At 43.2% G+C, this 25,286-nt stretch overlaps 1 protein-coding gene across 4 annotated transcripts in view; it reads right to left on the bottom strand.

Moving 5' to 3' along the window:
- The window catches only part of LOC116984320 (formin-binding protein 4-like), a 29,870-nt gene extending 12,947 nt beyond the window's left edge, over window positions 1–16,923 (bottom strand). For all 4 annotated transcript variants that reach the window (XM_033038444.1, XM_033038443.1, XM_033038446.1 and 1 more), the window contains exons 1-4: window positions 16,551–16,923; window positions 6,947–7,039; window positions 5,315–5,445; window positions 4,686–4,905 (exon numbers count right to left, since the gene is read on the bottom strand). In XM_033038444.1, coding sequence (XP_032894335.1) covers window positions 4,686–4,905; window positions 5,315–5,445; window positions 6,947–7,039; window positions 16,551–16,653 — 547 coding nt within the window. In that variant the 5' untranslated portion in view covers window positions 16,654–16,923. The remainder of the gene's footprint in view (window positions 1–4,685; window positions 4,906–5,314; window positions 5,446–6,946; window positions 7,040–16,550) is intronic.
- Between the last annotated feature and the right edge of the window lie 8,363 nt (window positions 16,924–25,286).

Here is a 25,286-nt window from a genome sequence, read left to right on the forward strand (position 1 = left end):
AGCAAGCCTCGGGATTGGGAGTAAAACTTCAAAATTCAGAAATAAAACAAACCAAAAGATTATGAGAGCAAAAGTAGAGCAAGAAAATAAACTTGAGAGGAACACAAATGAAAAATGTGAAAGGCTCGACAAGTATGCAAAAAGAAAATAGATTACAAAAGACAAATGGGAGAATTTATTTTGGGGAAAATAGCAGAATAATTGAAGGTTTTGAATCTATCTGCATGGAGCTCAGAAATAACCCCAGCAATGCCAAGAAACTAAGTTGAGGGGGGAAAAATTAAAGGAAATGAGTACGAGTTAAAAGAAAAATACTGGATAAATTAATGGGACTGAAAACAGATAAAGCCCCAGATAATTCACATCCCAGTGAACTAAAAGTAACCATGGAAATAGTAGACGAATGTGTAAATTTTCCAAAATTTCAATGGATTATATAACTTTCTGCAGATTGCAGGGGAGCAAACCCTATTATTTAATAAACGAGAGAGAAAACAGGGAGCTACAGACAAGCTATATTTGCCTAACATCACTGGTTAGGAATAAAGGATACGATGGCAGGATAGTTAGAAAATGCCAAAGTGATTAAACACAGACAGCATGGATTTAAGAAGGGGACATATCTACTGCGTTTTTTTGAGGAAGTAACAGGTAGATTAGGCAAGAGAAAACTGAAGATTAGTGTACTTGGATTTCAGAAGAGTACACAAAATTGAAGTACATGGAATGCAGTGGGGGTGGGTAACATATTGGCAGTGTTTGAAAACGGGTCAACAGAAAACAGTAGGAATAAAGGACCTTAATCGATGACAGGTGAAGACTGGGAAGTGGTGCAGTGATAGCTGGACCTCAGATATTCACAATACATACATTAGTTGATTTAGTGTTTGGGTTTACCAAGAAACTGGGCAAGAGTGAGCAGGTTCAAGGGGAGGATGAAGCAGGTTCAAGGCATCGAAGCTGGATTGGGAAGCAGGAAAATACATGGCAGTCGAATTAGGTGGTTAAATATGAAGGTACCACTTTCATGGGTCAGATAAAAGGCAGTATTACAGTGCCCTCCATAATGTTTGGGCTAAAGACCCATCATTTATTTATTTGCCTCTGTACCCCACAATTTGAGATTTGTAATAGAAAAAATAGGGGGGGGGGGGGGGGGAAAGGAAAAAAAAAACCAAAAAAAAAATTGCATGTGGTTAAAGATTTTATTAAAGGGTATTTTTATTACATTTTGGTTTCACCATGTAGAAATTACAGCTGAGTTTATACATAGTTCCCCCAATTTCAGGGCACCATAATGTTTGGGACACATGGCTTCACAGGTGTTTGTAATTGCTCAGGTGATTTTAAATGCCTCCTTAATGCAGGTATAAGAGAGCTCTCAGCACCTAGTCTTTCCTCCAGTCTTTCCATCACTTTGGAAATTTTTATTGCTGTTTATCAACACGAGGACCAAAGTTGTGTCAATGAAAGTCAAAGAAGCCATTGTGAGACTGAGAAACAAGAATAAAACTGTTAGAGACTTCAGCCAAACCTTAGGCTTACCAAAATCGATTGTTTGGAACATCATTAAGAAGAAAGAGCACTGGTGAGCTTACTAATCGCAAAGGGACTGGCAGGCCAAGGAAGACCTCCACAGCTGATGCCAAAATAATTATCCGATCTGAACCCAATTGAGTATGCTGTAGAATGAACTGCCGGCCAATGAGTTTTGAGGCATTTGTTTGAACTTGAGCAGATAGGATATGTCTATACACTTCAGAATTCATTATGCTCTGCCATCAGCAGTTGTATCATCAATGAAGATATGTGAGTCAGTACCTGAAGAGAAAACTGAAGGGGACTAGCCCCCAAAACAAGCACAAGCCAAAGCTGGCTGCAATACCAGCCTGGCAGAGCATCACCAGAAGACACTCAGCAACTGCCGTTTCCAATCCCATCAGCTCTGGGCATCTCCCCATCAAATACATCTACATCCAAGAAGCCTTACATGCCCTTCAATAACTTTCAGTTTCCAGGCCCCAATTGCCTTGTTTTTACTATGGATATCCAGTCCCTTTAACACCTCCATCCCCCACCAGGAAGGTCTCAAAGCCCACTGGTTCTTCCTTCAACAGAAATCCAATCAATTTCCCTCTACTAACATTCTTCTCTGCCTGGCAGAACTTGTCCTCGTCTTTAACTACTTTTCCTTTGACTGCCCGCACTTTCTCCAACTTGAAAGTGTAGCCATGGACACTTGCATGGGCCCCAGCTATGTCTGCCTTTTTGTTGGCTACATTGAACAGTCCACGTCGCAATCGTACACTGGAACTATCCCCCGACACTTTCTCCGCAATATTGATGACTTCAACAGGGTCGCCTCCTGCGCCTCTGCAGAACTCGTTAATTTCATTAACTTTACCACTAACTGCCACCCTGCCCTGAAATTCTGAAATTCACTTGGGCCACCCCGACACCTCTCTCTCTCTCTCCCCTTTCTTGATCACTATCTCCATCACAGGAAAGACTACCAACTGATTCTAGTTTCACAATTTACATAATTCAATACTTTCTCACACCTTCTATCTTTTCATTTCTGGTCTTTGTCCACCCATCACAAAACCCTCCTCACCTTTTTTCACCCTTCTACCATCTTATTTTCTCGATCTTGGCCCTTCAATGTTGTTTTTCTCAAATCTCCTTGCAACCACCTCCATTCCAAGGCATATAAATAAAGCAATAATAATAATAATAATACAATTTTTCTTCATTGCTACAATTTCCCAGTTCCTGGCATCATTCTCTTACTCTCCCAATTGCATCTTCTCCAGTGCAATCACATTTTTCTTGTAATATGGCAACCAGAACTGTATCCAGGACTAAAACCGTGGCTTAACTAATGTAGTAGAGATCTAATGTACCCTCCCAAAATACTATATCCTTTACTTTGGCTAATTGACTTTGTAGCCATTGACTATCGATAGATCGTTCCTAACACTCAAACATTCCAACATCCTTCTGATCCTCCACACCACCAATAACAGCTGTTCACTGCCCTTGTCTTGTTGTATTTCCCCAAGTGCATAACTTCACATTTCTCCTGATGGTTTCGTCCAACTAACTGAACCATTTATATTTGCAGCTCTCTAAAATGTACAAAGAATGCAAATGCTGGAAAAGTAAATTCAACAGGCAAAGTTGTCACAGGGGGTTATGATATTGCGATTATAATAGATTCCAGGTTTTAAACTTGGCCAGAAGGAAAAGAAAATGGCTGGCAATAGTGTGGCAAATATTTGATACCAAATATATATTACAATTCAAAAACATAGTATACAGGAGGATTTGGAGAAGGATAGAAATACAAAGAATGAGTTTGAAAAATGGTTGGCAAGTCATTTAAAATGTACTTCAAAGAATCCACAAAGTAAAGAGACAATTATATGAACAGGTGGCACGCCAAAAATAAATTCTGAGAGAATACCTGAAGTACCGAGTGAATGTATTACATCCATCATCAGAACAGGGTAACATTAATATTTAGAAGATGGAGAGCAGTGACAATGGATAGAATGGAAATAAAGATGGGTGCTAAAAATGCTAGCATCAGTCAGTCACCTGAACTGGATGTGGCATCTTAGATAGAGGGTAAATAGTGTTAAAAATACCAAAGGGTCTTATCAAAACATTACTATCATCTTAGCATATGGGACTGATATCAAACCACTAGCAGACTGCAGAATTTATGAAAACTGGGAGGGGATAAACTTTGGGATTACAGGCTACTAAGTGTTACAATAACTGTGGGAAGAGTATATAGACAAGGTAGAGACAAGGATAAAGTTCAGTTTCTTACGAAAGCCTGGGCTAATAAAAGGCAAACTGGTTTTGTTAACGTTTAAGCAAGATTATCATTGTGATGACAAGAACTAAGCAGTAAATGGGTGTTATAGACCAAGCGAGTTGGAAAATGCAACTACAGCGTTGAGGAAACAGCAGCAAAAGTTTGTACTTTAGGGCTGTGGAAACATTAACAGTTTTGATTAGCGGGCCAGGGGAAGGAGGAGAAATAGGAGCACCAGACTTCAGAATCTCAGTGGTAATAATGATCACGTGCAAAATGCAAACTGCAGGAGGAATTGAATTGGTTTGGCAACATCTGTGAAGGGAAATGGATGGACATTTCAGGCCAGGACACTTCTTCAATATTTTCATTTCCGCCCACAGATACTGCCTGGCCTGCAAAGTTTTTCCAGTTTGAATTTTGTTCATGATTCCAGTATCTGCAATCTCGCGTGACTCCATCATAATAATATCCCCCTGGCATTTTTTTTTTTTAAAACAAAGGCAAATGAGATAGAGGGTGTACGGAAGGCAACATTGCTCTCCTTTCATAAAATTTATGGGGGAGAACATTTCTTTTGAAAAATGTATAGATAGGAGCATTGACTTTGGAGACCCAACTTCAGGGGCATGGGGGAAAATTGGATGGTGGGATGAAAAGGATTAGGTAGCACTTTTAAAGAGCCGACAGTCACAGTGGGCCAAATGGTTCATGACTTGTTGTATAAAATTATGTGTAAAATTCTATGAAAAACACATAGCTACAGCCAGCATCCTATGCAGTGACATCAATTATCTAATAGGTTCTGTATATAACAAAATATTACATTTTGACTGTATAATATTAAGCTAACATGTACCTCCAGCCAATGAATATTGTGTATCATAGTGCCACTCAGCTGTCATGTTATCGCTCACCACCAGAGCATTCATTTCACTGTCATTGTGGTTGTTTGCAGCTTTTTGAGCATTCGGCACAAGTTTGGGTTCTGGCCGAGGTGGTGTGGGTGTTGGGGCTGGTGCCTTAGTGGAAGAGGCCGATTCAGAAACAGGCATAGGAGCTGTAATTGCATCAATCTCCTGTAGGTAAAAGACATTACATGTAGTTAGTGCATTCTTCAAAGTATAATTTCACAAATTCTTCAGTCCGCACACAGTGCCAGATAATCCAACAGGAAGGGAAAAGAAAGAACAAGACGTTGTATGCATTTTGATGTTCTAGACATACTGGAGTCATGGGCAGCATGGAAAGAACATGGGTGGGAGAATGGAAAAACTGTGGAAGGGGAGTAGGGTTGGGTTGAAGAGGGCATAGTGAAGCATTCAAATTACTGAGTGGTGATGGAGAGAAGGAGGAAACAATGCTGCAGTGGAGAGTCTGGGAGAACAAAGTAAAAGGATAACTGTGGATCATAAATGGGGGAAGAGAAAGCAAAAGAAAAGGAATGACTGGTAGTGTTAAACAAGCCCAATATCAATTGATCCTCACCGCCATGAAATTTGCCAATGTGCTGTCGATGTCTGCAGGCTTAGTGGGCCGGGGCATTGGCTCCTGGGGCTCAGCATCAGGATTATCCTCATCGTCACTGTCCGTGTAAGCACCCAGCAAGCCCAGTCCACCTGAAAGAGAGCAATTCACCAAAACAAATTAAAAATAAATGTACTCGTGCCCATTCATCACAAGCCCCTTCTTGGAAACACTGCAACACCATCACATTAATCTCAGTGTTGGGAGGGGTGGTAGATTGTATAGATGATGGACAGTAAATTGACGGAATGTGAATTTGTCCAAAGCCACAAGTAGTGAGAGTTATCCATCTAATCCAAGTGAGACATAGTGAAGAAGTTTCTAAATAAAGGTTAGGAAGAGTGAAAGAGTATGGACATTTATGACATCATTGTTTACTTTCTGTAACGGCTCAGTTGCTTTTGTGGTTTATGTCATAAATATCCAGTTCATTATTGACCTTAAACTCAGAGACCAGAATACAAAAATAAATAATAGGCTTTAATTGAGCTATATCTCACCCAGAATTTTCCTTTCAATATTATATATATGATCCCAAGGATACTTTTTGCCTCATATTTACAGTGCAGATGCACCAGCATGCTACTGGAGCGTTAAATTACAATAGATTGCCGTATCTTACATTTATTTGTTATTGTCACATGTAGAGGACAGTGAAAAGATTTTGTTTGCACGCCATCTAATCAAATCATGAAATACTATCTTGGCTTGTGTTCCAATTCTCTACTACATATTCTGCATAATCTAATCTCTCTACTGTTGGTTTTTAACTGATTTGGCATTCGTTAAATTCTCTCCCCAAATAGAGATTGCTTCACTTCTCTGACTAATCTTTTGATTTCCTGTTCAGATAGTTCAGAATCATGCTGTTGATTGGTGTCCTGGCCATTGCATTACAGCATTAGAGATGGCTTGCAAATATAAGTTGTTAAACAAAAAGACACAAAGTAACTTAACAGGTCAGGCAGCATCACTGGACAGGCAGGTGGTTGAAACAAAAGACAAATAAGAACAGAGGTGCGAGGCAGGTTTTACGAGTTGTGGATTGTGAAGCCAGAGGTTGGAAAGTAGCAGTGGGCTGGGGGAAGAAATAGGTGGGATTCTGGCGGGACACAGAAGGGGAGTGGGGTGGTCAGTTAGAGGTTACCTAAAATTGGAGAAAGCAATGTTCATACCAATGGTTTGTCAGCTATTTGCATGGACAAAAACCTTGCACATGTCGGCCTATTATAGGTCTTGTTTTGTCCTGCCTCTCCCCTTTTCCAGCTTTCTTCTCTCCCCCCCCCTCCCCCACACAATCAGTCTGAAGAGTCTCGACCGAAACATCGCTTATCCATGTTCTCTAGGGATGCTGCCTGAATTGCTGGTTACTTCAGCCTTTTGGCTCCTTTTGTGTATTAGCCAGCATCTGCAGTTGTCTAAATACAATTTGTTGCAGTATTCCTATGAGTATGCGAGTGAGTGGAGGGTGATCTGATCCAAGTGTTTAAAATAATTTAGTATCGAAGGCAGAGAGTAGAGTCCAGGATAAGGAATCGCCATCTTACAAACACCAAGCTGAACCTTTTAGGAATTAGACCATGATGCAGTTACCTGTGGTCCGGACTGCAGTATCTTTTGTTGTCCCATTATTTGCATTGCTTGAACTTGAATTAACAAATTGATCCGGCCCATCTTCTTGCTCATCTGCAAAGAAGAGAGCATTTGAATGTTGTAACATGGCTAGATGATCAAAACAAACCTGTGCCGCCACACAATTAGACTGCCACCTGTCAGTGTGTTGTTATACCTCCATCCACTCCCATGAAGACGCAATGGGCTGGTGCCAGGGTGGTGGAAATAAATTCCCTGGGCAAACAAAGATGAAGTACAGCATATATGGGCTGATCACAATTGTAACCTGCATGTGAAAATGTATACAAAGGGTGATGGATGTGCATAGCCGATGAAGGATCAATCCAGAGAAACAATAAGTATCACAGAGTGCCACATTTATTATAATGTGCAGGAAGGAACTGCAGATTCGGGTTTAAACCGAAGTGTCAGAGTGATACAGCCTGGAAACAGGCCCTTCGGCCCACACCAGCCAACATGTCCCAGGTTATAGACACAAAATGCTGGAGTAACTTAGCGGGACAGGCAGCATCTATGGAGAGAAGGAATGGGTCGAGACCCTTCTTCAGACTGATGTTAAAGGAGAGGGAGATACATAGATAAGGAAGTTTAAGGTGTGAAAATAGGCCAACGGGAATAGAGATCAAGGAAAATGTAGAATTGATGATTGTTAGCTAAAGCAGAGATAAAATGTAGTCGGAGACAGTAAGACTGGTCGTAGAACTGGGATGGGAGGGAGGGAGAGAGGGAAAGCAAGGGTTGCTTGAAGTTAGAGAAGTTAATGCTGGGGTCTAAGCTGCCCAAGCGAAATACGAGGTGCTGTTCCTCCAATTTGCGCTGGGCCACACTCTGACAATGGAGGGGCCCAGGTCAGAAAGGTCAGTGTGGGAATGGGAGGGGGAGTTCAAGTGTTTAGCAATTGGGATATCCGGTATGTTTAGGCGGACTGAGCGGAGGTGTTCGGCAAAACGATTGGCGAGTCTGTGCTTATTATAATCATGTGCTATTCAAAATATTTTATGCCCATTTACAATGGGATGTCAACCAAAATATGAGGTTTGCAAAAGTACTCAAATATGGACCAGAGACAAACACCAGCAAAGAAAATGTCTGAAACTAATAATTGGGAATGCATAACTTCAATTGTCAGTCCCACCAGGGAATTCCTTCATGCCTGTTGTCTTGCAGTGCATCAGTTAGGTGATGTACCCTTACATTATAATAGAGTAGATTGCATTAATTTATCCTAAGGCCAAATTCACTATATATTCCCACCTTTCCTGTGAACTTGCCAGGGGTCCAACCTTGGTGCTATTCTCATACAATGAACCCAACTCGAGTCACGTTCTTTTTTAAAATGGTTGGGAGTTGGTTATAAACAGCTTGAAACAAAGCTCAGGTAGAGATTTATCCAATTCTCACGGAGCAGACTACAGGACGAACAGCAAATGTACTCACCATCGAGCAGATTTTTCAGAGGAGAAACTGCTTCCCATGACAGATGAGCAGAGATCAAGGATATAAAATGATCATCAAAAGTGATGGGCAAATTTGAGATGATTACAAAGAAGGCCTGGCACAAGCCATCTGAAAGGGTGACCGAAGGAGATTCCAAATACATTTTCCAAAGACAAGAACAGGAAGAGGGCTAACCAGCAAAGGGAAAAACTAGTATGTATAATTATAGAATAAATCTATTTTCAAGCTATAAAGGTATAATGGGTAGGAGGTTTGGTGCTATAAAATCCCAAATTTTATCGAGCTATTATTCAATGATATCACAATGAAAGGCTCATCTAATATATTGATTTATATGATGGAACAGCAGCGGAGAACACCTACAAAAAAATTAACATTGAGTAACAGGAATAATTTAAAAAAACTGCGTCAAAATAGATCTGACAAGGCTTTTTAAGAGTGGCGAGGGAATTATAGAGAAGGCAGAGCGAATTTTAGAATGCAAGTCCAAGACAGTGATTAAAATTAAAATGTACACAGGCGGAATTGAAAGAGTACAAGGGGTTTATTGGGCTGCACCTCAAGAAGTACCATTTAAAGGGCGATGCCTTTGTTCTTGCACTTTTATGTTTCTTTCTTTCCTACCAAGTCATTATAATTTCTTAGGTACACTTCATTTCTCACTGTATCAATGTCTTGATCTTGTCCATTCACATAATCTATCCATAGTTTTAGGCAGAATCTTGGCATATTCATTGCTCAATTTCCCAACTAGATTTGCATCATTGGCAAACCAAGAAAGTCATATTGGACCAGAACACACAAAAGTCCTGGCGGTGCTATTAGCCTTCAGCACACTGTCTCAGTTGAGATGATGGGTGGATCAGCAGAGCAACCCACTGAACCTCTTCCATCCACTGCTACACTTCTCCCTCCCAAGTTCCACTGACAGTGAAGATTCTCATAGTAGGTATGTTGCAAAGCGTACCTGAAGCTTCGCTGAAAATCTGTCCCAGCCCGTGTGCGCGATTTTGGCGCCGTTTAGAGGGGGGCGGGTTTAAAACGCGATTTTCTCTAGGCTGTTCAAATCGAGGATGTTCAGCCTAGTTAATTATTAACGAAAATTCGCTGGCAGATTCCGTCGCTTAAGCTATTATTAGTTTTAAGGGCTTTATCAAATTGTTATAGCAGTTTAAAAATTAACCTCTAAACCCCCGACGGCCGGATCTCATACAGGGGACAACAGAAGGTAGGCTGTTTATTTTTACATTAAAAAGGGCTTCTTAAGATCCCTTTATACAAAGTTTAATGTTGCGAGTAGCTAATTTTTGGCCCATTATATCCCGCAGAATTTTTCTGGGCATTTGAGGGCACAAATCTACCGCAATGTGAACATTCTAAACCAGCGCGTTCATAGGATCCCACTAGAAAGCTGATTTAAATCGACTTTAATTTACAGCAATTGAACACTAAATTCCTTCCATTTGGCCTATAAATTAATGTAAATGCGATTTAAAAATCATGTTTTATTGTGAATTATTTGTGAATATTATTTGGACACAGGCTATTTAAAAATGTTAATCATTTATTAAGAAATGGATAGATGTTTAGATCTAGTAATTGAAGTTTAAAATTAGCTACAATTGGGTAACTAACTAATTATATGCTTTAATGTCAGGTCATCCAAGTAAGATTATTTTATATTTGTTTCAGAATGGTTCAATCTATGATAACTGAAAATTTAATTCAGTTCTCTTAATTTTTAAGAAGGTTATGGGCTTTTGACTGTCCACGATCACAGCTTTTTTGTTATGTCCATAGAAAATCAATAGGGAACAAGATGCTAATTTCCAAGTATGAAAATGGCCATAACTTTTTAAATACTTGAGATATGAAAGTGAATTAGGTGTCAAATTAAACATCTTTTTATGCTTTATCTGATGGGATAAATTGCAGTCTTGATTTTTAAAATCTCAAAATTTTGTAACATTGCTACTCATAGCCTCTACTTCAACAGAGATTCTCATCTGCCAGTTTTTGGCACTCTAAACCACTGAATGGTTGGAGAGATGGGTGAGATGCCACAAAGGGATAGGTCTCAGACCTGGTCTGGTATGGTGGCGAGGGGAAAATTACATGAACTCAAATCTTAGTCTAGACACGATCAAGATGATGAATGTAGTCTTAGCATTCATTCAGAGGGAAAAACGTCATACGACTGATAGAAAAATGAATCTTTTGCTAGAGCGCAGTAAAAGAAACCCATATAATTGGTGGCAGCTCTATGTTCATTGCAGCTATCAAACACCTAAATGAATGTACTTTGCTTCACCACACAACACCATCTGCACTTGTGAAGCAAATAATTGAATTCCTTTCTGACCAATTCATTGGTTATTTAGACTGTATACTTGTAGCTTCAGTCTGCACACAGTGCCATGTTATAAATATATGATCTTTTAGTGAATGTATACATTTATATTCATTATGATTTATACTTTGTATAAAGAAACAATAACAACTTTCAGATGGCTATATAGTGTAATAATTCTCAATGTAAGTATGGTGTAAGAGAGGGAGAAAAACTATCCAACAGATCTACACAATAGCATTGATAGCATTAATGTAAATTTTAAGTAATAATATTGCAAAAAATGTAATGACATTAATGATTTTTTACACAAAAAGGCTCCGTGTATTTCTCCATCGTTTCTTGCATGTCTATCAATGGCATTGTTTTGGTGGTACTACTTGATTTCAGTAGGGGTCTATTTGACAGATTTTTATGTAACACCAAGCATTGCTAGCTGATCTGTGCAGAATCAAAAGCCACAGAAAAAACAACACTTTGTCTGTCATGTCACATGACCAAAGGATCACTCAACAAAAAGGATTCCCTGAACCTCTGTTTAAGAAGGAACTGCAGATGCTGGAAAAATTGAAGGTAGATAAAAATGCTGGAGAAACTCAGCGGATGAGGCAGCATCTATGGAGCGAAGGAATAGATGATGTTTCGGGTCGTGACCCTTCTTCAGTCTGAATAAGGGTCTCGACCCGAAACGTCACCTATTCCTTCGCTCCATAGATGCTGCCTCACCCGCTGAGTTTCTCCAGCATTTTTATCTACCCTGAACCTCTGTATTATTCCACCTTACGCAAGAAAATTGAGTCATTAATATTGAAATATTGTTTGTATTTTTCATACTAAATTGACTATTATTCAGCAATTAATAATGCTAATGTTAGCAAGTAATTAACTTTCAAAATGTGAAATAAAAGACTCGATACAGCTTCTGTACATTCAAAATGTTGACAAATAATCATGAATCAGTATACAACTATGATTAAAAATTAAATGTAGTTGCACATGACTGGCTTTTGGTAAGAGTCTTATATCAACTTTGTTTATTACAGAGCAAATAGCTGAATATCACAAGATTAACTAAGACACAGTTTATAAGAACTGCATTTAAATGCAGTATCTAATGGACTGGTACAAAATATTTTCCATAATGAAAATATAAAATATAATTAATACAAATTGCTGTTTAATGCTTAGATTAATTCAGGCTGGAAATACAGATCATTTGTGTCAACTATAGTCAGGCTAACTTGAAAAAGCAGCTGGGGCATGGGATGTCTTTGCTGCTAACATCAGCAAAGCTTGAGGGTCAGTCTCGGGACTGTTGTCGAGGTACACAGGGGTTTATCAAGCACTCTGGCTGGAACTAAAGGACCTGTCCCACTTACGTGTCCTTGGCACGCAAATTACGCGACCTCGGCGTCGCGTTGAGGCGCATGGGCATCGTGTCCCACTGAGAAGCGCGGAGGGGTATGCAGTTGTGCACAACATCGCGCAGGGCTCCAAAATTTTGTTGCGAACGAAATCTTCGCGTGCCACCGACCTGTCGCGTAACTGACGGCCAAAGTGGGACAGGCCCAAGACCCTGGCGCGACGCAACGTCTCACCTCCAACAGCAGCAGAAGCAGGCAAACGATCACTGAGCTCGGCCTGGGGCTCACGGCCGTTGTGGATCCGGATCCGCCCCCACTCTTACTCCCAGAGCAGGGCCAAGACGATTGAAGATAGACACAAAATGCTGGAGTAACTCAGCGGGACCGGCAGCATTTCTGGAGAGAAGCAATGGGTGACGTTTCGGGTCAAGACCCTTCTTTCAGACTGAAGAAGTCTCGACACGAAACGTCGCCCATTGCTTCTCTCCAGAGATGCTGCCGGTCACGCTGACTTACTCCGGCATTTTGTGTCCATCTTCAAATGACGTCACAAGCTCCAGACCGCTGTGCGGGTGCATGAAGTCACGTGCGACCTTCGCGCCTCAACGTGACCACGCGGTCGCGTAACTAGCGTGCCAAGGACACGCAAGTGGGATAGGGGCTTAAGAAACACTTGGGTTGAATCTTCCAGCCCAGTGGCTTTTCTTCCAACCCATTGTTATACATTGTAAATAACTGAGGAACTTTGGGGTGCAGTAGTAAGAGCTCGCCAACGTGAAATTCCATCTGCTAACCAATCCTCTTGCTATATTAACACATCACATAGCAACGTCAATAAAGCATGCGCAAGAACATGATATAGGGGTAAACGACAAAATCCCAAGCTTCTTCCGTCATTCAATACAACGGAGGCCGATGTAAGCTTTGACCGTGACTTCAAAAAAAAAGTCTTGAATATACAAAGACTCAGGTTCATGGCTCCCTCGGGTAAATAATTCTATTTACAAAATCCTCTCTAGTCTGAGTTTTAGGCAGTCAATCATTTTATCCTATGCTCCAAATTCGATTGCTCTACAGTGCTGAGCACCCACCCTTTCATGACATAAGACATAGGAGCAAAATTAGGCCGTTCAGTCCACCAAGTCTACGCGATCATTCAATCACGGCTGATCTATTCCCCCCCCCCCCCCCACAATCCCATTGTCCTGCCTATGACATGATCACTAATCAAGAAACTATCACTCTTTGCTTTAGAAATACCAATGTATTGGCCTCCACAGCCATCTGTGGCATTGAATTCCACAAATTCACAATTTTCTGGCTAAATAAATTCTTCCTTATCTCCATTCTGAAGGCACATCCCTTTATTCTGAGGCTGTCCCTTCTGGATCTAGATGCTCCCATTACTGAAAACATATTTTCCACACGTCCACTCATTCTAGGCTTCTCATTGTCTGGTAGGTTTCAATGAGGTCCTCCATCATCCTTCTAAACTCCAGTGAGAACAGGTCCAGAAACTTTAAACACTCTTCATAACTTAACCCAATCATCCATGGGATAATTCTCATAAACCTCCTTTGCTCCCTTTCCAAAGCCAGCATGTCCTTCCTCAGATACAGGGCCCAGAACTGTTGACAATATTCAAAATGTGGCCTTACCAGTCCCTGATAAAACCTCAGCATTACATCCTTGCTTTTATATTCTAGTCCCCTCTAAATTAAAGCTAGCATTGCATTTGCCTTCCTTACTGCCAACACAACATGCAAATTAACCTTTTCAGAATCACACGCCAGCACTCCCAAGTCCCATTACACCCGATTACTTAATCAGTTTGCCACTCAGAATATCATCCACACCTTAATTCCTTCTATGAAAGTGCATGACCGTAAACTTTGCTATGCTGTATTCCATTTGTCACTTTTCCCTCTCTCCCAACCTACCAACTCTTCCTGCAACCTCCCTGCAGGAAGAGTTGGTAGATTGGGAGAGAGGGAAAAGTTGGCCTTCACGTTGGCTTCCTCAATACTACGTGTCTCCACCCATCTTCGTATGATCAGCAAACGTGGCCACAAAGCCAACAATTCTCTTATCCACATCATTAACATACAATGTGAAAAGTAGCAGACCCAGCACCTACCCCTGTGGAAAACCCTAGTCACAGGCAGCCAACCAGAAATTCCCACTCAGTGTTCCTAATTTTAAATACTGCCATTCTATTCTTCCTACCACAATGGATGACCTCAATCTCCAATACTTTACTTACCTATTTAACCTATGTCTCTTTGCAAGTTCTGCCATCTTACAACTTCTTTTTACCGCCCATTGTTGTATCAGCAAACTTCAAATGATCACTCCTCCCTTTTTCCTTCTTTCTCCCACCCCCCATCAGTCCCCCCTCCTCCCCTTTTCCTTCTTTCTCCCACCCCCCATCAGTCCCCCCTCCTCCCCTTTTCCTTCTTTCTCCCACCCCCCATCAGTCCCCCTCCTCCCCTTTTCCTTCTTTCTCCCACCCCCCATCAGTCAATTTTGCTAGCCCCTGCTGTCTCCTCCCCTTCCTTAACCCTCTAGCTGTCTCCTCCCACCCTCCCATCCGCCCGCCCTCGGGCTCCTCCCCCTCCTCCCCTTTTCCTTCTTTCTCCCACCCCCCATCAGTCTGAAGAAGGGTTTCGGCCCGAAACGTCGCCTATTTCCTTCGCTCCATAGATGCTGCTGCACCCGCTGAGTTTCCCCAGCAATTTTGTGTACCTTCAAATGATCACTGGTCTCTTTATATAAAAGGTTGGTATTGCTTGTAAGAGAATTGATCCACTAAACATGCAGTTAGTTTAATCATAATATACTAACTACCCTCAACTCCATGTGCCTTTATATAGTGCAGCAATCTTACCAATACTTTATTGGGAAATCAAAGTATCCAATCCATTTTGACAAAGGGCTTTGAAATGTTGAAGAAGGGCTTTGATACAAAATGTCACCTATCTATTTTCTGCAGAGATGCTGCCTGACCCACTGAGTTACTCCAGCATTTTGTGCATATATTTAATCCATTGGCTTTGCTGTCTAATTAATTGCACCTTTAAAGAACTCAGAATAGGTGTTAAACACAATTGCCCCATTCTAAACTATTTTGACTCAGCCTAATCACATTCTTTTCTAAGCATTAAATGGTTACTTCCTTTAATCATTTTCTCAAATGATTTAACTGCTTTGTAGCTCTCTTTTTATTGTAAAGGTTACGTTTGCTATCCCATCCCTTAAATCTTTTCAGAATTGTAAACAATATCTAATCATATTTGTATCAATTTCTTACAGAACACTGGAAAATAGTCCTTCAGGATATTGTTTTTAGTCACCTACACTATTACATTTTCCCCTCAATTATTAAATTGTGACTAGCCCCACCATATCTGGTACATTTATTGACAACATTTGAAAAAAAACTCACTTTGCTCAATGCTATCCTCAATATGTTCAGGCGGTTCTATGAAATATAGCTCAGTGGAATACACACAGGCTACATATTATGAAGTCATTGTTTGGTTTTAGTTTAGAGATTCAACATACAGACCCTTCTGCCCACTGAGTCCATACCGACAATCGAGTCTGAAGAAGGGTTTCGGCCCGAAACGTTGCCTATTTCCTTCGCTCCATAGATGCTGCCTCACCCGCTGAGTTTCTCCAGCACCTTTGTCTACCACCGACAATCGATCATCTGTTTACACTAATTCTGTTATCCCACTTTTGCGTCTTTACAGAGGCCAATTAACCCACAAAGGCCACACGTTATTAAAACTCAACACTATTAATTTATTGCAGAACTACTTTATATCCCCAGACTTCAAGTTTTTAGTTTTTATTTTAGAGATACAGCGCGGAAACAGGTCCTTTGGCCCACCGAGTCCGCACCGAACAGCGATCCCCGCACATTAACACTATCCTACACACATTAGGGACAATTTACATATACACCATTCCAATTAACCTACATACCTGTACGTCCTGGGAGTGTGGGGGGAAACCGAAGATCTTGGAAAAACCCCACACGGCCACGGGGAGAACGTAACCCCGGTTTCCGGCGCTATAAGTCAGCAATTCTACCGTTGCGCCACCCTGGCCACCCACGCATTTGTTGCGTTTCCTTTGCACTGATAGGACTAGTACATAGATGGGATAGGTTTAGAGGGACATTGTTGACGCGCGGGGAGGTGGAATTGAGTAGGTGAGGCATCTCGGGTGGCATTAGGCCAGTTGGTTACAAGGGACACATGTCCTTGACAGTGGCGGCATCGCGCGGGGTTATCCTTATCAGCCCAATTGCCCACTGGGGTGTTGTTGGCCCTGCTCTGGCCTCCCTTCACCAGCCGGGCCGGGCCGGCCACCCCCAACTCACCTTCTGAACCCGAGCCGCGGTCCTCCTTCTTGTGATCGGACTCCAGTTGTAGGATGGGCCGACGCCGGCTCTGTTGCAGGCCGATTCGCGTTTTCTTCCCCATCGAATCGGTCTCCAGGCACGGCCTAGGCCGCTGCCCGCTGTCGGGGCCCAGGATGGGCCTGCTCCAAGAGCCGCGCTCGGGCCTCAGGCTCGCTGGCTCCCACCTGCTCCTCCGGCTCTTCGAGCCGCTCTCTGGCTAAGGCTACGGTCTCTGACTCCCAGCTGCTCCTCCGGCTTCTTTGAGCCGCTCTCGGGGCTCCGGCTGCTCCTCCGTTTGCTCGCTCGGGACTCCCGGTCTGGCGCGCAACGGATGACCTCACCCCGTAGATTATTTAAATAGATGATGTCATGACGCCGGGGTCACGCCAGTGCCGTTGAGAGAGGAGGAGGTGGAGCACGCGCGACGGTGAGGTGAGGCTTCCTCACGCGCGCCTCCTCCCTCCCGCTCACCCCAGGGTGGGGTATCCGTGTCTCTGCCCAGCCCCAGGGTGGGGTATCTGTGTCTCTGCCCAGCCCAGCCCCAGGGTAGGGTATCTGTGTCTCATCCCAGCTCCACGGTGGGGTATCCGTGTCTCATCCCAGCCCCAGGGTGGGGTATCTGTGTCTCAGCCCAGCCCCAGGGTGGGGTATCCGTGTCTCATCCCAGCCCCAGGGTGGGGTATCCGTGTCTCATCCCAGCCCCAGGGTGGGGTATCCGTGTCTCATCCCAGCCCCAGGGTGGGGTATCTGTGTCTCATCCCAGCCCCAGGGTGGGGTATCCGTGTCTCTGCCCAGCCCCGCCCCGCTCCACGGTGGCGTATCCGTGTCTCATCCCAGCCCCAGGGTGGGGTATCCGTGTTTCATCCCAGCCCCAGGGTGGCGTATCTGTGTCTCAGCCCAGCCCCACGGTGGGGTATCTGTGTCAGCCCAGCCCAGCCCCAGGGTAGGGTATCTGTGTCAGCCCAGCCCAGCCCCAGGGTAGGGTATGTGTGTCTCTGCCCAGCCCCAGGGTGGGGTATCTGTGTCTCATCCCAGGGTGGGGTATCTGTGTCTCAGCCCAGCCCCAGGGTGGGGTATCCGTGTCTCTGCCCAGCCCCGCCCCGCTCCACGGTGGCGTATCCGTGTTTCATCCCAGCCCCAGGGTGGGGTATCCGTGTCTCAGCCTAGCCCCAGGGTGGAGTATCTGTGTCATCTGCTCGCACCTAACGGTGGGGTATTTCTCCTGGTCACCTCAGACTGGGGTATCTGTGTCTCCCATCAGCCCCAGGGTGAGGAGGTATCTGTGCCTTCCCGCAGCCTCATGGCGGAGTATCTGTGTGTCCCACTCACCTCAGGGTGGGGTATCAGTGTCTCCTCTCAGCCCCAGGGTGGGTTATCTGTAAGAAGGAACTGCCTTAAAAAAAAAATGCTGGAAGATAGACACAAAAAGCTGGAGTAACTCAGCAGGACCAACAGCATCTCTGTGAGAAGGAATGGGTGACGTTTCGGGTATCTGTCTCTTCTCCGGCCCAAGGTGAAGTAAATATGTCTCCCCTCAGGCCCGGGGTCAGGTATCCGTGTCCCCCCTCAGGCTCAGGGTCGTTTGGAGATAGGGGGAGATCTTCAGCCGCCCAACTTATAGAGAGTGCAACCCTGGCGTTTCAGAGTGTACACCACATCCATGGCAGTGACCGTCTTGCGCTTGGCATGCTCGGTGTAAGTGACTGTATCCCTAATCACATTCTCCAGGAAAACCTTCAGGACCTCGCGGGTCCCAGATCAGACCTGAGATCTGCTTGACACTGCCACGCCGGGCTAGGCGGCGGATGGCTGATTAGGGTGAGATCTGTGTCTCCCCTCAAACCCATCTGTGATAGACAAAAAATGCTGGAGTAATTCAACTGGCCAGGCAGCATCTCTGGAGAGAAGGAATGGGTGATATTTCGGATTGAGATCGAAACGTTACCCATTCCTTTTCTCCAGAGATGCTGCCTGTCCCGCTGAGTTACACAAGCATTTTTTGTCTATCTTTGATTTAAACCAGCATCTGCAGTTCTTTCCTACCCATAAAGTATCTGTGTGTCCACTCAGTGCTGGGATTTGGTGATTCTCTCTTGTCTATTTCTGGGCAATGGTAGGGTATCAGTCTGCCCCTGAGGTAGAAAGTATTGTCAGGAGAACATTTTGTCTTCAGTGCTCTAATTAATCTGCAATGCTAACCTAATTGTTCTTAACCTGGAGGTAGACACAATGCTGGAGTAACTCAGCGGGACATTCTCTGGAGCGAAGAAATGGGTGACGTTTCAGGTCGAGACCCTTAACCTGATCCTTCTCCCCATAGCACTGCAAATTCTCCCTTTTGGATACTATCCAGTTCTCTTTTGAATACTGTACTTTAATATTGCGTACACTGTTCATGGTAGTGCATTCTTGACTCGCTTACTTTATGCTATCTTTTTTCATCCTTCCACCTATGGGAGGATTGGTCTGAACCTTACATCTATTTACAAGCTTCTATCAAATCCCGACAACCAACTCTGTTGCAAAGCCAAAAATCCAACTTCAGTTCTGTCCACATCCATAATGCTTGGAATAATTTTGTTAAATCTCTTCTGCACCCTCTTGTAAGCCATCAAATCTTTTAGACTGTGTGGAGTCCAAAACTGGATATTACACTCAAGTTATAGCTGGGCCAATATTTTGTAAAGGCTTCTTTTAGAAAAGGCTTCCATGCTTCTATTTATGAAATGTGAGGCCCTGAATGCTTTTTTATTAACCCCATTTTTAAACTTGCCTTACCACTTTCAATTAACAATATACAAATATCTCCAAATCTCAGTTTTTGTACTCCTTTTAAAATTACCCCCTCCAGTTTATATGCTTCTCATTTTGTCTACCAAAATGTCTTTACGTTTCCCAGAACAATACCACACAAGATAACCACAATAACCATGCCGAACATGATGCTGAGAGCATCTCTTACCTACCTGCATATAATCTATGTACCTCTATTCCCTGCATATCCATATACTTATCCAAAAGCCTCTTAAATGCCGTGATCATATTGATCTTAACCACCAACCCTGGCGGCACGTTCAAGGCACTCACCATTCTCTGTGCAAAAAAATGGCCCATAAACGTACCCCTCCCACCATAAAGCTATGCCCTCTAGTATTTGAATTTTCCTCCTGGGAAAATGGTTCAGACTGTACCCTATCTATGCCTCTCATTCGGCCCATTATTGGTTCATGTCTATTCTATTTTTCCCTCTGAACGCCATTTTCAACCCCCCCCCCCCCCCCCCCCCCCATCACCTCAGATGTTGTTACTAATCAAGAACCTATCGAACACTGCTTTAAAAATACCTAATGACTTGACCTCCACAGTCATCTGTCTGCCACAACCGGTCTGCCAAGTCCACACCGATCACCCATTCACACTAGTTCTATGTTATTTCACTTTCTCATCCAACCTATACATACTAGGAACAATTTTCAGATGGCAATTAACCCACAGATCTGCACGTCTTTGGGATGTGTGAGGAAACTGGAGCACCTTGAAGAAAGCCATGCAGTCACAGGGAGAACGTGCAAACTCCATACAGACGACACCCAAGATTAGGATCAAATTCTGTTTTTTTTGTGCTGTGAGACAGCATTTCTTCCTGTTGAGTCCCTGTGCCACTCTAATTCAGGATCATGTTTGAGAATCGAGAAATCTAATTTCCACTCATGCTGAAGGGACATGTACTGTTTGAAGATGAACAACAATTAGGACAGCAAAACAACATTTCAGTTTATTTATAATAAAAGAATTTCCAAAATATCATTCTGTAACAAGCAGTAATTAATATCTGACACAGAGTTGAGAACAAAGGATGCAATCTGGTGAAAAGTAGGTATTGTGAATAAGCAACAAGCAAGAGGACAAGGAGTGTCCAATCCTTTGTTAAAGCAGATATTGAGGAAGTTCAGAACCTATGTTGACTTGATTAGAAGTTCCACCTCAGCTGTGGTGTGTGTATTTTTTCCACCAACCAACTCTCTGGACAGGTTGGGAACGTGGTTCCAAAGATTGGAAAAAGAAAGCTGAAAGAGTCACAGCATTTGCACGGACCTGTTCCTTTGGGTTATCAAAGAAGGACATACAATCTTTCACATATGAATGGATCCTATCAGGGAAATCCTTAATGAATTGTTTTGAAATGTCCCTCAAGAACTCTGTGTAATCCAGGCCAGGCTCCCCCAACTGTTCCTCAATCTTTGAGAATGCTTCATCTGAACCAATAAAGGGGATGATTTGACGAAGGGTTGAGTTGCAAGCTCTGCTCACCTCCTTACTGTTTCCATTCAGATGCAACAACAAGCAAACCAAGTTTGAATGGAATTGTCGGCACAAGTAAGATTGGGGATCTCTACTTGCACATTTGGCTAATTTCCCCAACACAAAAAAAGCTTCGGCTCGCACTTTATCACTTTTGGCTTCAAAGAATGGTTCGATTCCAGTGAAGATTTTTAATACGAAGGGCCTGATGGTGTTTGCTCTCAACTGATCTAAATACCTAGACAGGCACAACAGCACCTCAAACATAAGCACCTCGTTATCATTTTCCCCCGTTATCATCAGAGATGTCATTGCACAGAGCACTGGTCGGGAATATTTCTCAATGCCGTAAGGAGCTCCAGATGTAATGTTGCCCAAACCTCGGACACAGAGAAACTGCACAACTGCAGAAGTGTTAAGTAAACATCGAAGCAATCTGTTCATCAGGATGTCCGTGAGCTGCATTTGCACAGCCAGTGGAGACTTTAAAACTTCTCCAAAGAAAGCAGCCACAGTGACTTTCTGACAGTCTTGCACAGTGAGAATGAAGGCTGCTAGCTGTGCTACAATCACAGGTAGACCAGGGATAGCACATTGGACCATTGCTTTGGCCAGTAGCATAACCCCCCTGTGGGACTTGCGTAGGTCCATCATCTGGTCCCAGCCTCCATTTTCCGCCATGAAATGCACTACTTGTGGATTGTTTGATTGATCCAGCAGCTTTATTAGCATCTCCACACAGTTCACACACACATCTCTGCTGGTAGATGTCTCAGGCTCAGCTGAGAATTCTCTCTGCTTCGAATCGTGATGGGGAACAAAATTCTTGGGGAGGCATACATGGACAAAGGAGCAGTGATGGACGAGCAGTGTGCTGAATAATTGAGGGAATAAGTCGATTACAGTCTCCTCAGATTCCGGAGTGGACATCATCTCATATAATGCACATACAGGTGCTAGCGATTCAAGAGCTGATGGTTGAGGTGGGCGCTCACTGGTGGAACAGGGCTTCCTTTCCCCAGTAGATAGCTGTTTATTTAGTGTATGCAACAGTTCTGTCATTGTCAGCAGGGCACAGTGTCTTTCCTTGGCAAGTGATCTCCAAATATCACTGATGTACTCGTCTGAAGTAATATTGTAAGTGAGGAGATAGGAGACGACTGTTGCTGTGTTATGCAAGGCAAGAATGGCAATGCTGCGTAAAACTGAAAGTTTCACCATCTTGTAAGGAACATGCTGCAGTGGAACCCTCAGCATGTTAAAGATTTCTGAGACCTGGTCCCAAAGTTCACTGCCACGTCTTTCGATGATGGCTTTCATGAGGAGAGCTGCTGCACTGGAACAACTGGGGTGCTGGTCAGCCAGCCCTTTGAAGAGTGCAAAGACTAAGTTGGCCAACTGGTCATGGGGCAAACATTTGGAGATAATATCTGTGATCTGACAGCATGTTTGGAAGAAAATTGAACTGTTGTGATTGACTAACTGGCCTTTGACTGCTTTCAGAACCTCAAGGTCCTCATTATGCTGTTCTAGGTTGGCGCTTTCATATAATAACTGAATGGTCAGGATGATGTACAAACTCTCCATGGCCATCTGGCCAACGATTACTGATGGATCTGCACAGCGTGGCATCAGTTGTCCAATCAAACACCCCAAGTTTTTTGGTGGTGAGACATTATTAACATAAAATGCCTTCAAGTAATATTTCAGTAGTTCTAAAGTAGTGGCCATTGCTCTCTCTCTTTCATGGTCCTTTCTTGACACAATCCAGTTTTCCAGTTCGATGAATATTGCCTGAAGACCTTCAGAAGACAGGTCCTGAAGTAAAATTTGCTTCAGAAGTTCTTGCAGAGCAGTCATGGTTTGGCCAAAGAGTGTTGAAGGCTCCTTGGTGTTTCCATCAATATCCTCACTTCTCTCTAGCTCAGTGGGTACCAAGCTAAAGGTGCTCATCAGGCAGGTTTGGACCAGCCGTGAGGTGTCGGGTGGGGTTGATTCAGTGTGTAGTTGTACAAGGTAACTGCAGGCCTTAATTGCTAATTGTCGAACAGGACTGTATAGCAGGTCTGGTGGCTCAGCCTCAATGAGTTGCTTCATGAATCTCAGAAGCTCCCCTTTCCTGCTGAAGTTGAAGGGAACCATTTGATGACTTGAAAGTAGGGATCTAGCTATCAGAGTCACTGTCTTTATCAGACTGAGCTTCAGTGTGAGGTCTTTAGATTCAGGCTTTATTCCTTGCCGACAAGGATTAAATTGATTTATCACAGCTGGCAGAATATGAGTCTCAATTCTGGATAGAGCTAGTTCCTCAGGTGCATAGAGTGCCATGTTCCCATAGCAGAGAACCAGTGTGCTTTTAGCTTTATCCCCATTTTCAACTGGTTTATCTCGAGGCATATTGAAGAAACTATTCATGTTCTTGAATCTGCTGGATTGTACAAATTCCTCCAGGCTACCAAGTGTATCATCAAAGTGGGTCATGGCACACAGACCAAAGGCAATGGCTACACTCTCTCTTTCTGCACTCTCACTATGCTGCACACTCTGTAACATTTGATGAAGCTCTTTCTTTATGTTCTTACTAGGCATCTGGTGGAGCACTGTTCCAAGAGATTTATAGAAGAAAGCTTTTTCTTGTGGGCCACAGTAGTTAGTGTCAATCTGTTTGCACATTTCATCACTCAGCCTGCTTGTCCATTCCTCATCGTCAATGGCATTCAGAGTTCTAGACAAGAAAAGCAGCAGTTTCTCCTCCCATTCCTGTTGTGGTAGAGATACTTCTGAATTCTCCAGTAAATAGTCAGTTAATGACGGAAGTTGCTCTTCCCAGTCTGACACTATTGCTTGATGAATACTGAAGCTCAGAGCTTGCAATAGTCTCAGTGCAGCAGCACCTCGGCTTCCTCCCTGATAAGGGCAACAAGAAGTAAGGAAGAGTCGGGCCAACAGTGCCTGTGCTTTCGGGAGATTCTCATCATAAATGGGTAGAAACCTTTCACCGCTAGTTTGTAGTTTCCTTTTTGCTATATGTGTTAAGCAATTGCAGATTGTTGTTAAAGCCTTGGTATACTGGGTCTTTGTGACACATCCCAATAGGAATGGCCAGAGAACAGCTTCCATTTTCACTGTATCTGTGATCATAAATATCACAGTTTCACATATTGCAACTAAATCTTCATCCGTAACGTGATCTATTTGGTGGCTAGATACTGCTGGGATCCTTGAATCAGTGGGTATATTACACTGTTTGATGAGGAATTCCACCATTACCTCTCCTCCCTGTGGCTCAAGGTAACCTTCTTGGACAAGGGCACATATTACCTGAGCAACGTGCTTCTTCTCCATATTGCTGCTCGTGTCCAGAATGACTGGTTTTATTGCAGTCATGATCTGGGTCTTCTGACCCTCCAGGTGTGAGGAGGAAGAGCTGATGAGATGTCTCAGCACATTAAGCGTTCCTGCTCTCATTCGCTGATCACTGTTTTCTAACTTCCCCAAGAGAAAGTTAAACACTGAATCTGTGTAAGTTGATGCCAGAACTGTGAAACAGGAAAGGATTGCAATTTGACTCCTGGTTGGAAGTTGATTATTAAGATCCACTGATAGACAGATTTGCTGGTGAAGAATGTTGAGTAGATTGTCCATCAGTGTTTTTAGCCTAGCAAACCTAATTTCTGTGGCAATTTCCAGTACCCGACACAAACACTCTGTGATGGAAAAATGCCCCACCTGTTTCTCGTAGAGTGTCAGGATGCCTAGAATTAACTTGGGCAACTCCTCTTCTAGTTTGTCCTTGGGCAATAAGTTACTGATGTAGCCAAGGGCTTCCACTGTGGGGATGTTGAATTTAGAGGGCTCCTTCTCAAGCCACACCTGAAACAACAGATTATAGATGATGGTAATCTCGCCAGAGAAAGACTTTCTGGTGATTGTAAGGTCTTCATCCTTCTCACTATTTCCTAGGTAGATTAGGATGCTCTTACTGAAACTCCCCATTGCAGAGGCAAATGCTGACTTCATCTCATCCTCTCTAACTTTAATGAGAACTGGAATCATGGTATTCAGGATTGCTTTGAGGAATGGCATTATGCCGTACACATTTTCTGTTGACATTTTGGTCAATGTCTTCACCAGGTACATGTGTGAACGCTGGCCTTGTTTGAAATTCTCTATCATCAGTTGGACAATTTCATTTATAAACCTGAAGCTCATGGCAGCCAGGACATTACTTGTAACTTCCTGGATCTCAACTTCGGCTCCTGACATTGTCATCCACAGCATAGCCAAAGTGATAACTTTCTCTGCCGTTGCCTGGCTAATTTTATCAAGTGTGTCTTTGATAATCCTTGTTATGATTTCAAAGACTACAATCCCCTGTGCATCAGATTGTGTGCTCCTGTGGGATAGATAGTC

Source organism: Amblyraja radiata, chromosome 20 (assembly GCF_010909765.2).
Source record: "Amblyraja radiata isolate CabotCenter1 chromosome 20, sAmbRad1.1.pri, whole genome shotgun sequence".
NCBI lineage: Eukaryota > Metazoa > Chordata > Chondrichthyes > Rajiformes > Rajidae > Amblyraja > Amblyraja radiata.